Source organism: Balaenoptera physalus, assembly GCF_965194825.1.
Source record: "Balaenoptera physalus genome assembly, chromosome: 10".
Taxonomy (NCBI): Eukaryota; Metazoa; Chordata; class Mammalia; order Artiodactyla; family Balaenopteridae; genus Balaenoptera; species Balaenoptera physalus.
In genome coordinates this window covers 110,782,531-110,798,329 of record NC_138889.1, presented here as the reverse complement: position 1 = coordinate 110,798,329, position 15,799 = coordinate 110,782,531, and the positions used below count along the sequence as shown (strand labels likewise).

General features: G+C 58.6%; 1 protein-coding gene across 11 annotated transcripts in view; it reads right to left on the bottom strand.

The window, feature by feature from the left end:
- Positions 1–15,799, bottom strand: part of ANO1 (anoctamin 1) — a 90,528-nt gene that overhangs the window by 13,679 nt on the left and 61,050 nt on the right. For 8 of the 11 annotated variants that reach the window (XM_082477633.1, XM_082477636.1, XM_082477637.1 and 5 more), the window contains 8 exons: positions 13,927–14,004; positions 12,929–13,003; positions 9,414–9,615; positions 9,129–9,240; positions 7,920–7,977; positions 6,066–6,166; positions 5,353–5,498; positions 2,429–2,581 (listed from right to left, as the gene is read on the bottom strand). In XM_082477633.1, coding sequence (XP_082333759.1) covers positions 2,429–2,581; positions 5,353–5,498; positions 6,066–6,166; positions 7,920–7,977; positions 9,129–9,240; positions 9,414–9,615; positions 12,929–13,003; positions 13,927–14,004 — 925 coding nt within the window. The remainder of the gene's footprint in view (positions 1–2,428; positions 2,582–5,352; positions 5,499–6,065; positions 6,167–7,919; positions 7,978–9,128; positions 9,241–9,413; positions 9,616–12,928; positions 13,004–13,926; positions 14,005–15,799) is intronic. The other 3 variants (XM_082477638.1, XM_082477640.1, XM_082477641.1) reach the window with 1 other exon arrangement.

Sequence of the window (15,799 nt, the reverse complement as noted above, 5' to 3'; positions counted from 1 at the left end):
GACGCTCTTTTCTTCACGGCCACTGGGCACGGGCTCAGGATTCCCAAGGACTGTCCAGGGAGCGCCTGGCAGGCTGACCGTCTGCCCCATCCAGGCCTCAGGCGTGCACCTCACGGAGGTGTGCCGGGAGGGGCCGAGGGCTTGAGTTCTCCGGTTCCAGCTCCGCTCCGCTAACCACCTGGCCTCAGTCTCCCCATCTGGAAAGTGGGACCGAGGATTTGCCCCAGCTTCCCCACGAGGCTCCTGGGGGGACTCGACAGCTGAAAGCCCCAGAGAAAGTTCAATGCCAGACACAGCTCTCCGGGGTCGTCCTCAGAGCAGGGCGTGGTACGCTTCCGAGAGCCCTGGGTTCCACGTCACCTTGACCTCGAGGGGGGGATTTGCAAATACGGCCTGTGGCCCAAATCAGTGCATGGCTGGTGCTTGTTCGGATGACCCACGAGCAAAGAACAGCTGTTGCATTTTCAAGTGTGAGTGAAAAAAGCGTGAGAAGCTTCGCCTTTCGTTGAGAATCCGGCACATCACCTCACGGTCCACAGAGACAAAAACGTTTACTCTCCGGCCATTCATGGAAACGAGAGCCGGGCTGTGACTCAGCGCAGCAGCAAACCCACTGCTTTGGACTGCTGTCCCCCCCCCGGCCCTGTGGCCACGGCCCTCCCGGCTCCTTAGGGGTGTGTTGTGAGGGGCGAAGGCTCGGTCCAAGGCCACAGATGAGGCAGAATCAGGGACCCTGCGGGCCAGAAGGGACTTCACAGGGCCAGTGAGTTCAGGGGCCTTAAAATCTTTTAAAATCATAAACGAAGTCTAGGAGGGAGGACATCTGTTTGCTGAGTCTTTGCTGATTGCCTGGGTCGTCCAGATGGGAAGGAGACTGAAGTGTCAAAACACAGGGCGATGACCTCTGTACCGGAGCTGGACTTAGACGTCTCTCCTGGTGGAACAGCGAGCGTGCCTGGACCCTCTCTAAGCCTGGGGTCGGCAGGTCACATCATGGACCCCAGAGCACAAATGTAAACCAGGTGAAATCACTGATATCTGAGCGTGTTTGAATTGTGAAAACGGCAATTTCATCCGGTTCAGCCTGAGAGGCTGCACCGTGTAAAGCCGGATTCCAGGCTTCTCGGGGGGCAGGGGTGGATGGTGGAGAATCAGTGGGCCTGGCACCATCAGTGGGTGGGGACCGCACCATGGGGCCCAGCACGGGCCAAGGAGCCCCTGGCTGGGGACGCAATGGCCTCAGGGGCGTTTTCAACAAGGGCGACCCAATGCCAAGGGCGAGAGAAGGTTTTGGAAGGAGTGATGAAGCCCCCTGTATTTTTGCAAGATTATATTTGGGCTACAAAAGCCCAACCCAAAGATCTATCTCGCTGGTGTGCAAACCTTATTTTGGTAAAATGACAGATAACATCCCTAACACACAATTCAATCTTGTTTATTCTAGGAACCAGCACAGAACTAGCACAGGTGCTGTTGTAACTAAAATTGTGTTCAATAGGAGATAAAACGAATATATTTTGTAATTTTCCATCTCATTTCAAGATAAAATCCCAATAAAGACTTTTTTGTTTTCACCCTGAAAATTGGGTCCCGGATTAAGTTGATTCCCTTTAAGATACGATGAGCATCGTCCTAGCTGGTGAGGGCCAGCTCTGGCCAAGGCGTGCATAGGGCTCTGAGCCCTGCCTGCTAGATCCCCCCACTCCTGGACAGACGGGCACCCACATCTGCTTAAATGCCTCTGGTGACAGGGAGCTCACTACTCCGCAAGGATGTCGGTTCCACTTTCGACACCTTTGACTATTCGGAAGTTATTCCTTATGCTGATGTTAAATGACCCCCAACCCCAAGCCCCTCTTCCACATGGATGAGAAGCCCCTTAGTGACTCGGGGTTAAAAAGCCCAGGCTGCTCTCGGCCCTGACCCGACAGGCAGGTGACACGATGCTCTTCCTTCGTTGGTGCGAGGGGGCTCCCTCCTTCCTTTACTCTTCTGTGAACGTTAAATGACTAAATGATACACTCTGTAGGAAGGCACTGCTGAGCACCTAATATTAGCTGGTCTGGCTCTGTGCTCTGGGGCCACGCAGACATCCGGGGAGGGGCAGGGGTGCTGAGGACCGTCAGAGGGAATGTATCTTGTGGACCTCCTGGAGCAGCACACCGGGGAGATACTCAGACATCCGAGCCACGCGCTCTTTCCCAAATGTTCTCCGCGGCCCACACAGCTCAGGAGTTGGGAGTTCGGGGCGGGGTGGAGAGGGGCCTGGAGGTCCTCACCCCCCGCCCCATCTCTGACTCTCTCCCCAGGGCAGGTGCAGTGAGCAGCCCAGGACCCCACTTCGCCAGCTCTGCCTCTGGCTTCCGGGCAGCAGAAGCCTTTCCCCAAGCCCAGTATGTCCTCCAACCCCAGTGCCCGGGGCACTCACCGATGTCCTTGGCTCTGACGGCCACCGGCCTTCGGAGCTCGGTGATGAACTTTTTGGCGTCCAGGCGGATCTCAATGATGTTGTTCAGCAGCGCAAAGAGCGGGGCCAGCGGGAAGGACGCAACGAACAGGGTGACAAAGCCGAACTGGATGACTGCAGAGAGGAGGAGGTGGCGGTCAGCATGCACTGTCCCTGTTCCGGGATGGCAGGACCCCCGCCCCACGCGCCCGGGTCGGACGGGGCTCTGCCTCGAGTGTGTAAGAGGGGATCTCCCAGGCCGGGAGGGAGCTGTGGGCAAGGTTCCAAGTTCTGCTCTGGACCTGAGTCTTGCCTCTTGAATAAAGGGCGTGTACTCACTTATCATATGTCTGATCTTAAAAAATCACCAGTAATGGGAAAAAGGTGCCCATGAGCACCAAGGTCCAGCCTCAGTCACCCTGTGTGCGGGCTGGGACGGTGCCCTAGTGCTTCCCAGGACCTGGGGGGCCCGTGAGCATCACTGCGTCTCCAACAGCGCCCAGCGTCCCCCTCCATCGGGCCTCGGGGAGCCGGTCGGGGACCACCGCCCACTGTCCGGACAATCTCGCCCCTTTGCCGCACTCCCTTGCTTTTCCTTGTTCTCCTCATCATGGACCGGCGGGGCAGGTCGGGGAAAGGGTGCCGAATGGAAGCGAGTGGGGGAAGCTGGCTCAGGAACCGTACAGCCGGACCCCACCCAAGGGCGCTCGGTGCCAGGCGGGAAACAAGGAAGCCGGCAGAATGTCGCCCCGGGCCCGGCGGGCTGAGCGTGACCATTGTTAGCGCGGCAGGGCGCGGGTGGAGGCCCCGTGTGATCCCTCATCCCGGAGCCACGTCCCTGGCCCCTCACGTGCCCCACGGGGGCTCCGCGGGATGCTTCTGTGGATGCTGGCCTCGCCTGAAGGCTCTGGAGATGATGGAGGGGGTGGAGGCCACTGGATAAGCTCGGCGTCAGGGCCAGGGGGCTGCTGAGTTCCCCGACTCCCGAGTGACACTGCCTCCTCTTGCAGGGACAGCAGGGGGGAGGGCAGCTGGAGGTGCGGGTGGGTCATGCCCACTGGGCCTTTTCTTCCACCTACCCCATCCCAGCCCGAGTCGGCCTGGAGGAGACTGCCAGGCACGGGGCAGCTGCTCCTTGGGTGGGCAGGAGGGGCCTGCCCCAGGAATTTCATTTCACCAAACCCCAGAGGACCCAGGACTCTCCAGCCACCATAACAATTAAAATCTGGGGACTTCCCTGGTGGCGCAGTGGTTAAGAATCCGCCTGCCAATGCAGGGGACACAGGTTTGAGCCCCGGTCCGGGAAGATCCCACATGCCGCGGAGCAGCTAAGCCCGTGCGCCACAACTACTAAGCCCACGCGCTGCAGCTACTGAAGCCCGCACGTCTAGAGCCGGTGTTCCACAACAAGAGAAGCCCCCGCTTGCCGCAACTAGATAAAGCCTGCACGCAGCAACGAAGACCCAACGCAGCCAAAAAATAATAATAATAATAAAATTAAAAAAAAATTAAAATCTCGGGAAACGACCGACTGCAGTCTCCCGGCGCATCATAGGCTGCTGTTCTGGGTGTCCATCCTCCCACGGGGTCAGGCAGTGGAGACCCTCCTCCCAGGCCCCACGATGAGTATAAACAGCCGGGCAGAGGGCAGGCCTGGGGAGGCGGCACCCACAGGGCAGGGAGCTGCCCGCCTGCCTCGGGTTCAGCCTGGGTTTGATTCCGGGACAAAACAGAGGATGTCACCCAAACACCCCACCATCTCCTTGTTTTAAGTCTCAGAGTGTTATGGCACCGTCATCCGGGAAGCTGGGAGTGACTTACTGGGACCAACTCTGCCAACAGGGATAGGGCAGGGAAGCGCCCGCGGTACAATTAAACAGAACCGCTCCTGCAACCCAAGGCCACCCCACCCATGACCAGCTCACCCTGCAGACCAGTCCCTGGCTGGTTTGCCCAGGTGCCTGTTAAAACGCACAGTCCTGGGTCCCACTCCGCGCAGACCAGGATTGGGCCCGGGAACCAGCATTAAAAAATTTTTTTTTGGCTGCACAGCGAGGCTTGAGGGATCTTAGTTCCCCAGCCAGGGATCAAACCAGGGCCCCAGCTGTGGAAGCCCGGAGTCTTAACCACTGGACCGCCAGGGAAGTCCCCCAGCATTTAGGATAAGCTGTCCATGGTGGCCAGGGGGCGCGACACTGTGGGACCCCTCTGCGTGAGTCTCAGCCTTCACTCACCCATTCATTCAGGGAGGACGTATTGAGCACACACTGTATAGCTGGACCTGTTCTAGGTGCAGGGGGTACAGCAGTGAAGAAGGAAAAGAGACCTGCTTTCATGGAGCTTTGATTCTACAGGAGAGGCAGATGGGGGAGGAATGAGAAAGGGGTGGAGACTAAAGATATCAGCTGTGGTGAGAGCCAGAAAGCAGGGGGAGGGGCTGCCCCTTGTAAACGCTGCGGTTGGGAAGACCCCTCTGGTGGGGGACATTCTGAGCAGAGCCCTGGAGGAAGGGAGAGAGGGAGTGACGCTCATACCAGGGGAAAGCATTCCGGGCAGGGCACAGACAGTGCAAAGGCCCCGTGGCAGGAGCGACCTCTATGAGTTTGGGTAACAGCAAGGAGGCCAGTGTGGCCCAAGTGGAGGGAGAGGTCGGAGGTGGGGTCAGGGAGGCTCCAGGTGTCTGCCGTGCAGGCCACACCCGGCCTGTCCCCTCTCTCCCTCGCCCCACTCCTGGGGGTCATGTGCCGCCTCCGGCCATCCTCCCATCCAGCGACACAGCTGCAGGTGACACGGCTGAGTCCGGGGTGTGTCCCGCTCCGTGCAGGGACCGCAGCGAGCCCCAGGCGGCCAGCTGGCCCTTTTCCGTCCTGCCCCGTCTCCCAGGACAGGATTCTCCCGTCACTCACTCATCTCCATGTACTCCGGGGTGAGGCCCGCGAAGGGCTCCAGCGTGTAATCCACCTCGTACCGCTGCTTCTTCTTCACGTACTCGTCGTGGTCAGAGGGGCTCTGGTGCTTCAGCCTCAGGTAACGGATGAACTTCTTCATTTTCCTGAAAGACACACGACGTCACCTCCGTTAGGTTTCCAGGAAGGTGGGCTTGGGGGTCTGGCCCCTCCAAGTTGTTTCTCCAATTCGCTGAGCCATCGAGTGTTCTAAATCCTGAACTATCATCTTTGCAATGACCCCTCTGTGGATGATTTCCTTTGCCGTTTTCCCCAGGGGCAGGGGGCAAGCGTCACTGCTTTGTTTGTGACATAAGGAAACGGAGGCCGGGGAGGGCCCCTCAGGTGTCAGGGGTCTGGCTGGCCCCAAGCAGACTTGGCTGCCTTGGACCATGGAGGCTGGCACGTGGGTTTGGGGCCGCCTATGGGTACCCTGCATCCTCAGCCAGTTGGGAGCAGGGGTCATCCTGGCCTCGTCCCTGCCCTCGTCCACTAGGGGTGGCTACTGCCCATCTTCCTCCTGTGTTCTCACCACCTCCCCGTTTCCGGTGCCCCCACACCCTGGTCCAGGCCCCGCATCACCTGCCACCCAGACTACTGCAAGGGTCTCCCGAGCAGCCCAAGGCCCTGATCTCCCCCCTGCTCCGCTGTGACCTGAAGCTGGCGCTACTCACGGGATGCCAATCTCAAACAGGTTGTTCTGGATCAGCTGCTTCCCCAGCATGATAATGCTCAGCTGGATGCAGAGTTCCATCAGGCATCCCCCTGGGGCGCACTGCGGCACAGAGAACAGGGGCGTCAGCCCCGACCCCCGCCCTGCCTATCGGGAGAGACGACCCCCAGCCCCCAGCGAGGGGAGGTTGGCCCCCGTGCTGAGGGTTGAATTGTGTCCTCCACATCCCAACCCCCGGGACCTTGGAATGGAACCTTATTTGGAAATAGGGTCTTTGCGGATGTGACCGAGTTAAGATGAGTTCGTGCTGGCATAGGGTGGACCCTGCTCCAGTGGCTGGTGTCCTGATAAGAGGAGGAAACACACAGGCACACTGAGGGGAGGGGGCCCCGTGAAGACGAGGCAGAGATTGGAGAGGCCCGTCGATTAGCAGGGGGACGCCAAGGATTGCCCGCGGCCGCCAGAGCTGGGAGAGAGGCCTGGAGGGACCCTCCCTAGAACCTTCGGAGTGAGCGTAGCCCTGCTGACACCTTGATTTTGGACTTCTGGCCTCTGGACCCATAAGAGAATAAATCTCTGCTGTTTTAAGCCACGTGGTCTGTGGTATCTTGTTACAGCAGCTCCCGGAAGCGAGTACAACCTGGCCGACAGGCTCTCGGGGCTGGAACAAGGCTCAGAGGGCAGAGCACATTGCCAGGGAGTAGGCAGCGGTGGGGCTGGATCTCAGGGCTCCTCCTCCGCCCGGGCCATGCAGGCTTGGGCCGTGCAGCTGGGAAGCCGCGGGGTGAGGAAGCCGGCCACCCCTCGGAGGCCTAATGCCCTGTCCTTCGTGGACTTGTACTGGGGGCCGGGCAGGCAGTCAGAAGCTTAACTTGTCCAAGTGAAGGGAACTCAGGGGACACTGGGTGACACTCTGGGGCACAGCTCACCCCTCTCTGAGTCCTGAGCAAAACTTTATACACCATTACCAAAAAATTTATCTGGGACAGCCATCATTTCATTAAAAAAAAAAAAATCCGTCCTCTGCTTTATTCTACTCCACAAAGGCATCTCCCCAACTTCTCCAACCATTAAAGAGCTTAACAGGGTGTCATCTATGTAAATGATGTGTTATATAGCCGGAGAGCACATCGTGGGCTTTTTGCAAACATCCCTTACTGCAGATGAGGCCTATGTCTTGGGATGTTCAGGGGCCGGCATTCAGGTGGCTGAACTTCTAGACTGTGCCCCAGGCAGCCAGATCACCCCGTACCTGATGCCCACCCCAATCCTCCCTACCCTGTTTCAGAGAATCTTTATCAAGAAGACCCTGATAAAAAAGAGCCTTCTTTTCCGATAAGCTGAATTATTCTGGAAGTTGGGAATTCGGACTGGTTTCCCTGAGACCTGAAGCCTGGCTTGGTCTGACGGAGCTGACAGACCAAGTCTGGGGGCCAGGACTCAGCGGCACAAGGCAGCTGGACGACTCACCAGACCTGGAGAGGCCGGAATCGCTGAGCAGAAGCCAAAGGTCACCAGCATTGTGCTTGGCAGGGAGAGAGGTGGGCATTTCAATGTTAAAGTAAAAGAAGTCTGGCTGAGTCCTGTTTTTTCCTCACTAATTCATCTTAACCAAAGAGAAAAACATTCAAGGTCTTACAAAAAAGAAAAAAAAAAGCGGGTGTAACTTTTTGGCTTCCATGACCCTGAAGAGATGTTCTCCTTTTAGGGTAATCCTATATGGACAGGCCACAGAAGATCGAAGCCCCATCCCTGCAGCTGGAGAACAGAGCAGGGGTCTTTCAGGGCAGGGAACTGTCAGGTTTGCTGTGTGGACAGAACCAAGAAAGCAGAGCAGCGCGTACGATCTTGTTACCTCTTCCATCCGGAAAGAATGGAAAATGTACACATAGTCGCCTGGGCGTCCGACGAACCTGCAACAATTGGGGCTCATTTAGAGAGGGGAGAGCGGGCTCGGGGAGACCCCCAGGTGGGGACTGGGCCGTATCATCATTCCCCAGGTCAGAGCCTCCGGAACCTCACAGGCTTTTCTCTCCGCCCATTTCACCGACTAAGAATCAGCCACAGGGGTTTTCTGTTGGTCGAACGTTCATGTGATTCCCAAACCAACAGGTGGGTAAGAAAACATAGCTTCAACGGGAAATCGAGAGGCTGAAGGGCAGATGGAGGGGAGGGAGCCCAGGAGGGGAAGAAGGTACAGCAGCCTAAGGGCAGAGGGTGCCCCCCGCCGTGGCAGGGTCACGGAACCACGCTGGGGACCGCGGACCGGCTGCGGTGCGGGTGGTCCCTGAGGCCGCCTCTCAGCCTCCTGTGGGATGTGGGAGTAGGGGGCCTCTGAGAGCCTGCTCCGATGTGGGCGCTCTCAGGGGGGCCTGGGCACCTTGGCCCAGCTCCAGGACCCCAGGGTGGAGTGGTACTTATAAATCACATGATGCCGAGGAAGGTGACTTTGGGAGGGGTTCTGGGATCAGCCCCGCCAGCCCCTAGGCGGAGGGGTGGTGGGGAGTCTTGGTGGGTGGGCCACAGGCCCCGATAAACCCAGGACGGCTCCAGAGGGTCAGGGCATGGGGTTCACCCCCCCCACCAGCCTGGAACACCAGCGGCTGCCCTTCCTGCATCTTCTCCTGCAGCCCTCATCCCCCCACTGTGGGAGCCCCTGGAGCTTGCTGCCTGGGGGCCCTGTTCCCTGGGGTCCCTGTTCCCTGGGGTCCTCAATGTCTAGGGTCCCTGCTTCCCGGGTCCCTGCTGCTTGGGGTCCCTGTTCCCTGGGGTCCCTGCTTCCCGGGGTCCTTATTCCCTGGGGTCCCCGATGTCTAGGGTTCCTGCTTCCCAGGGTCCTGTTCCCTGGGGTCCCCAATGTCTAGGGTCCCTGCTTCCCAGGGGACCCTGTTCCCTGGGGGCCCAGCAGGAGCCAGACCTCTTCCCAAACTCGGCGGCAGTGGGAGCCCCACTGACTGCTCTGCCCTGGGCCCAGGTGCCTCCCACCTGAAGAGAGATGAGGGAGGGGAGCCTTGTACTGGACTGGGGAAAAGCAGTGCGTTTCAGTCACTGAAGAAGCCCCTACCGGCCTTTGAAGAACGCCACGTAAAAGATGGGGGTGTAGGAATTCACGAACTTCAGCAGGAAAGCCTTGAAGATCAGCCTCTCCTCGAAGCTCTTCTCGGTCTTTGGAACCTCTAGAACGAGTGAGACACATGCTGCTGAGCCACTGCCCCGGGCCAGGCTGACCACTTCCCTCAGCTGTCACAGCAGTGAGGCTCAGAGAGGGTGGGTGACCAGCCCAAGGCCCCACAGCCGGAGGGAGGCGACCTGGGGCCGCCTGGTTCCAGGGCTTGGCCGGGGCACTCACCGATCTTGGTGAGCCACCTGGCTATGCAGCCGTACACCTCGTCCAGCAGGATGATGACCACCAGGTTGATGATGACTGCCGTGGCCGTGACAGTGACCCGGATGTTGGACCGCACGGAGGGGGAGGAGTTCATGGCTAAGGCGGCGGCCGTAGAGATTCTGTAGATGATGACGCCGAGGACGATGGCGAAGGTCACTGCGATCTGCGGAGGGAGGAGGGGACTCTTGGCTGGGTCCCCCTGGCCCATCGGACCACCTCCTCCGGCTCCCTGGGCCCAACTGTGCCCCCACCCAGGAGCACTTCCGCTTCAAAACAAAGATGGGTGTTTCTTGACACCCACCAAATGCCACGGGCTTTATCGGTGCTAACTTCACAGATGAATGAGTGGCTAGAGTCTTTTTTATAGAAGAGGAGACAGAGAGGTTGGGTCACCAGGCCAGGTCACCCAGCTCATGAACCGGGATTTTCCAGGTGGGTCTACCAAGCTTGGAACGCAATGTTCTGCTGCTCGCTATGGGGCATCGCGACATCTTGCCCCCTGTCCCCGACAGGACTTAGGGTCGCTGCAACCCCAGTAGCTGCCTGGCTCGTGCGACGGCAGGCTGACTACAGGGGGGCTTCCCCCCAGCCTGGATGACCGTGTGTGGAAGCAGTGACGTTCTCGATGCTATTGCAGGAGGTGGGTGGGGCGTGGGGTGGTCTGGTCCCACCGGGTGACGCTGCAGGCCTGGCTGGGACAGACGGATGGGGTCCCTTCTCCCAACCTCCCCAGGAGCCACCCACACCCTTCGGCTTGTCGCTGGGAACGAGACCCTCATCTTTCCCGAACCACTGTGGGACCAGAACATTCCCTGAAACTTGGACTGGCGGTTGCTCGAGACAGCGGGCTGGGCAAGGATGACAGGTCTGTTCCCCGTGGAGCTGTCTGTCTGCCCGGGCTCCTCTTCCTTGCCCTCCAAGGCCCTGACGCACCCTGGAAGACCTTGTCCTCACTCTGTCCTACCCTAAGCGTGAGGACGTCGGCAAATCCCAGTCCCGAGGGGACACTGAATGGAGGGCAGCTGTGCAGGGCTGTCACCCGAGCCCGACTACACTGCACCCTCTGTGTGTCCAGGGTCCCGGGCGTGTCACTCGCACTGAGGCTGTGCAGGGCGGCCCACCCCTGCCAGAACGGCCCCGCGAGGCTCCCAGGACAGCCCCGGAGGGGCACCGAGCCATGCTGTGTGCCTCTGGTTGCAGCTCGGAAGGGCTGTGGCTGCTTCACCCCACAGGGAGGCCACAGCGACGGGCATCTCCCAGGAAGCTCTTCTTGTAAATTTCGGGCCAGTAACTCTGTAGCTGTCCACATCTGCGGGCGACTGAACGGTGACCACACACGCCCGGGGAACGTCCTGATGAAGGGGGGGTGCCCTGTGGTGAGGTGTGGGTACCTCTCCCCGCCAGCTCCCAGCTCCCGGAATGTGGGCTTTCCTGGGAAAATCCCTCGCTCCTGCCAAGAGGCCCCTCCCAGGGGAAGGCACTGCCCTGCGCTCTGGCACGTCCCTCCTGCCTGTGTGTGGAAGTGCAGACGGGGCGCCAGGCCTGCAGGGTGACTCAGCAAGGTGTCCCCTTTCCCTGTCAGAGGGCCGGTGCACCCCCATGACAAGCCCTATAGCTGCGTCACCTCCTGGGTGCAATGCCCCCTCTGGAAGGAAAGGGCTGTGAGGGCCAGAGTTCGGCCATTGTGCTCATACCAGCATCTCCAGGGCCAGGAGCATGGGGGCATCTTGTAGGTGCTCGACTGCTATTTGTTCGGAGAATGAAGCTCCCGAGTGCAGGACAAAACCGATTCATCTGTGATGGGGTCCCCAGTACCTCAAGGGCCAGCTAGTTCCCTACCCACTGTCCCACCTTTGCGGCAGTGACAATGTGCCCATTTCCCCGCCTCTCTGCAGACAGGGGTGGCCAGATGCAAGCAGAGGTGTGGGCAGGCCTTCTGGGAAAGCACATTCAAAGAGGGGCTGCCTCCGCTGGCCTCTGTCTCCTTCCCCTTCCTCCTGCCTGGAAAGTGGAGGTGATATTGGAGGTGGAGCAGCCATGTTGTGACCAAGAGGGACACAGGCACAGGACAGGTGCGCAGAAGGCCAGAGAAACCTGACGGAGGTGCCAGACCAGCCCTCCACTGCCCACCACCTTGATCCTTATTAAGAGAGAAACTCAAAACCCCCTGAAGACTATTCAAGGAAGTGACACGTAACCTGAGGACTCTTGTCCGAACTTGCTGTGGCGCAGAAGGGCCCACAGCCTCCCACCTCCTGTCACCCCCTCACTGGACCTTCTGTGCTGACACTGCTTCTTCTCTGCCAGGAGGGGCTGAACCTTGGTGCCTGAGTCCCCCCTTTCCCGCACCCCGTCCCCCGTTGGGTGAGCCCCGGGGATGCTCTGGGCAGGGACCACGTCATCCTAGGTTACCCCGCCAGCACTCCTGTGCATTTGGGGCGTGTGCTCCAGGACCCTCAAAACACGGCTGGGCCCACTGCCACCCAGTCATCCTGACAGCCCAACGGCCCTCCCCCCACCCCCCAGTGGCTCCCACCCCGTGGTCTCGGGGGTCCCCACCATGGACTTCTTTACATCAGAGAGGTCCTTCCTGCCGTGTGAGAGAGCGTGAGGGGAAGCGGAGTCCTGCCGCTGCTTCAAACTGTTCAGCTTAGGGGGCCTCAGATGCCACCCCCAGTGGAAAACCAAGGCAAGCCCACCTGTGTGTCTCCAAGTTCATACGGAAGGGCGGGGGCGTCTCAGGGCAGACTGTCTGCCTGGCCTCCGGCCTGGGGAGGGGATGAGACCTCTGGCCTCCGTTTCCTCATCAGCAGGAGGGGGACAGGCAGGTGTGAGGCCCTCAGCCCACTGGGCACAGCCCAGCCCTTGGTCCGCAGCGGCCATGCGGATGACCTTGATAGCAAGGTCATTGCTACAGTGACCACAGGTGGCCCTGACCCATTGTCGGGGGAATGAAAGCACGGCTAGCACGGGCCTGAGGCCTTCCAGGGATGCAGCCCAATTAACTGGGGATTGAAATCCCCTAATAGAGCCGGCCACGGTGTTGGCAATTTATTCAAATCAGCAGCGTCCGGATGAGCCTGGCGTCACAGGCCCTCCAGCACCTGAGTGGCATCGTCCTGATTTTTGTCCTGTGTTCTTCACTGACTGGTTTTACTTAAAAGCCCTCTGTTTTGTCTTAAATAATACCTGTGAACTCCCGGGTTCGAATGACTAGTTACTTATATGTGTCACTCTCAGAACGAAAGATGTGTGTCAGGGACCAAAGGAAACCACCACACGGGCCCCAGGGCTTGGGAAGCCCCCTGGGGGTCACTGCAGAACGCTGGCCCCTCCCCAGTTTAGGGGGCTGGTGGAATCCCCCCATCACCGTGCCCAGCCTGGGTTGAACACAACTGCCACGAGGATGGCTGGCCCCATCCAGGTGAACACCGCACACCTTGGTACACCTCCCTCCTTTACATCCCAGAGCTCACCATGAAGATGATGGAGACCAAATTGGTGAAGTAGGCTGGGAACCGATCTTGCCAGGTCAGCTTCACCTTGTCCGTCTACAACACGAACAGGGCTGGGTCAGCGGTGGGGACCATCCCAGTGGAAAGATGTGTGTGTGTGCACATGTGTATGGGCGTGAACAACTTGGACAACAGAAACACGGTTAAAAAAAAATGATGATGAACGAATGCAAACATCTGGCATCCGGGGCCTTATCCCCGATGAAATGATGCTACGAAATGATAGAAATAATAGTTGTCTAAAAACGTGAGTCCTCTGTGTACGGGGCGTGATGGTGCCAGAGGCTTTTCTAAATTAGATGATCAGACCCCCGTCTGGGAGAAGCCCGGACTCCTTTTCTTGGCTGAAGGTCTCATTTCCAAGGCCAGAAGATCTAAGCTGTTTTCCTTCGCCTCCCAGACCATAATAGTAATTTTCCTTTGCAGAGCAAGTTGAAACAAGCCACCAGCACTCTAAGTTCAAACGCTGCCCACCACATAGCAACGGCAGAGAGCGGGGACACGTGGTCCGAAGGCTCTGGCACAGGGAGAGCAGGGTCTGGAGGGACCTGAAGTGGACGCTTGTTGCTAACCTGGGATGTTTCAAGAATGGGGTGGATTTTTAACGGGAAAAATGCATGGACGAGGTCAAAGAATGGTGGCAGGCATGACACCCGAGGCCACGCGTTTCAGGGCAGGTGGCATGCATGTTAATGAGACCAGGGACCGCTGGCAGGCAGCTGTGGCAGGCACGTTTCACAAGCTCCAGAGACAGCCGAGCTCCTCCCCATGAACCCACCATAGCCATGCACAGACATCTCAACACACGTCACAGCCCGGGGGTGCCGAAGGAAGGCAAAGGAACGTGGATGTGAATGTTAAAAGGATGATACAGCAGTCAGAGTCGGTTGAGGAAAACACAGTGGACTTTGGTCATCTGCAAACACTCAAGACTCGCAACGGCCCGACGTGACATGTACCAATTTCACCCCCGCCATGGCTGTCTTAACCCTCTGCCTCCATTTGTTTGTTGGCTCCTCCGGAAGGTGCCGGCGCTTCTGGGGCGGGTGGAGGGAACAAGAGAGCACCGTGGGGTGAGACCGCCACCCAGGCCCCCATCGGCCCCCTGGGCAGCCAGTGCATCCCTGGCTGTGCCGGCTGCTGGGGCTGATTCAGGCTCTGGGCATCTTAAACCCATCAGAGATGGCAGAGACCCACATTCTAAAAGAAAGGCTGCCACAAAGGTAATGGAAATGAAAACTCCAGCCTGGAAGCTCGGTGGGCTCCACGGGGCCCCTCTCACCAGACGGTGGCCGTAATTCGGACGGTGCATCTTATGCAAAGGCGAGGATGACCCTGAGCATTTTACGCCAACGAGAAGGAAGCCACGCTCAGAATCCTAACACGCCAATGAAGGGGTGGACCTTTTCTTTCCTAAACAAATTTGGTGCCGTAGCTGGGGGAAAAATTAAAACCACAAAGTTGGGAGCCAGGGAAACGGAGGAGAAAATCAAGGGAGGGTGTGGCCCCGCGGAGGCATTCAGGGCCTGGCGTCACCACCAGAGGCTGGCAGAAATGAACCCCGACCTTTGTCTCTCTTGTGATCAAAGAGCTTGGGTCAAAGCCAAGAAGCAGATTGACCGGGGAATCTGGCATGGCTGCCCAGGCCCGGCGCTCGGGCTTGGTCGAGCCCCTGGCTTCAGTGGATGTGATGTGGGCCACTGAGCCCTTTTTCCCTTAGGAAGGAGTGAAATCCCATCCACGTTCACGCTACGAGGGGCCACCGTAAAGCCGTGGGCGAGAATGCCGCACTGCGTGCGGGTCGTGGTGGCTCACCGTGGGGGCCTGGGGGCTTCAGAGCAGCGGCGATCACGCCTCCCCCTTTAGGAGAGGGGACGCAGCCCGGGGGGGGGTGCTGTTGGAGCCCTTGGTTCAAGGCCACAGGGCGGCTGCTCTGAAGGCAACGTGCACGGGACATGCAGGCGTTCGGATGCGTTAAGTTAAACGGACGGTCTCCTCATTTGGGGCGAGGACTCACGCTTTTGTGCTTATTTTCTCTGCACCCGCGGTCCCTCTCGGACTCTGAGTGCAGGGAAGCGCACCCGCTTTCTGGCTGCAGGAGGACTGAGCTGGGCGTTTGCCCTGTTACGGGAACTGGGGCCCGAGAGGGGGTTTTTCTGCACCCACTCTGCCCCCCTAGAGGGGACTTTTGGTAATTAGGGCCCCCGGCCACTCTGTACCAGCAAACTCTGTCCATGGGACACATGACAAGAAAAGATCAATGCAGGGGTTTGCTCTGGTCACTCCCAGCGGCCGAGGGTGCAGATGTGACCCAGAACACCGGGATCTGGGAAGAGTGTCCGCAATTGCTCCCCATCCCTTCAAGACCTGACTTTCCAGCCTCAGTGAGAGGCTGACAAGGGCCCGGGGGCTCTGTGCTTGTCCCATGTCATATAAAAAGGCTCCGTTAAAAAAATAACCAAGCACCCCCAGAGGTCTGTGAGAATTCAGGCTGCAAACATGACTGCCAGTTTGAATGAGAGGTTTTGGGGAAAAAGAAAGGCATTTGTTATAAAAAAGGTGATGGCTTCAGGAACATCACAAAAACACTTCTCTCTCTCATTCTCACGGTCTGTGAGTGAGACAAGGAACTGGCCAGCTGCTCAGGGACCCTGCTGGGGCGAACCGTTCCAACCATCATTCAATGTAGAACTGGAGGGCTGGACAGAATGACCACCCAGAGCAAAAAAGCTGCAAAGCTACTCGGTTCTTGATGTTGAAATGTTGGCTGAAGTTTGAGATCACCCTCAGGATAGATCAAGAAGGCAGATCTCTACTCTAGCAGGTTTGACA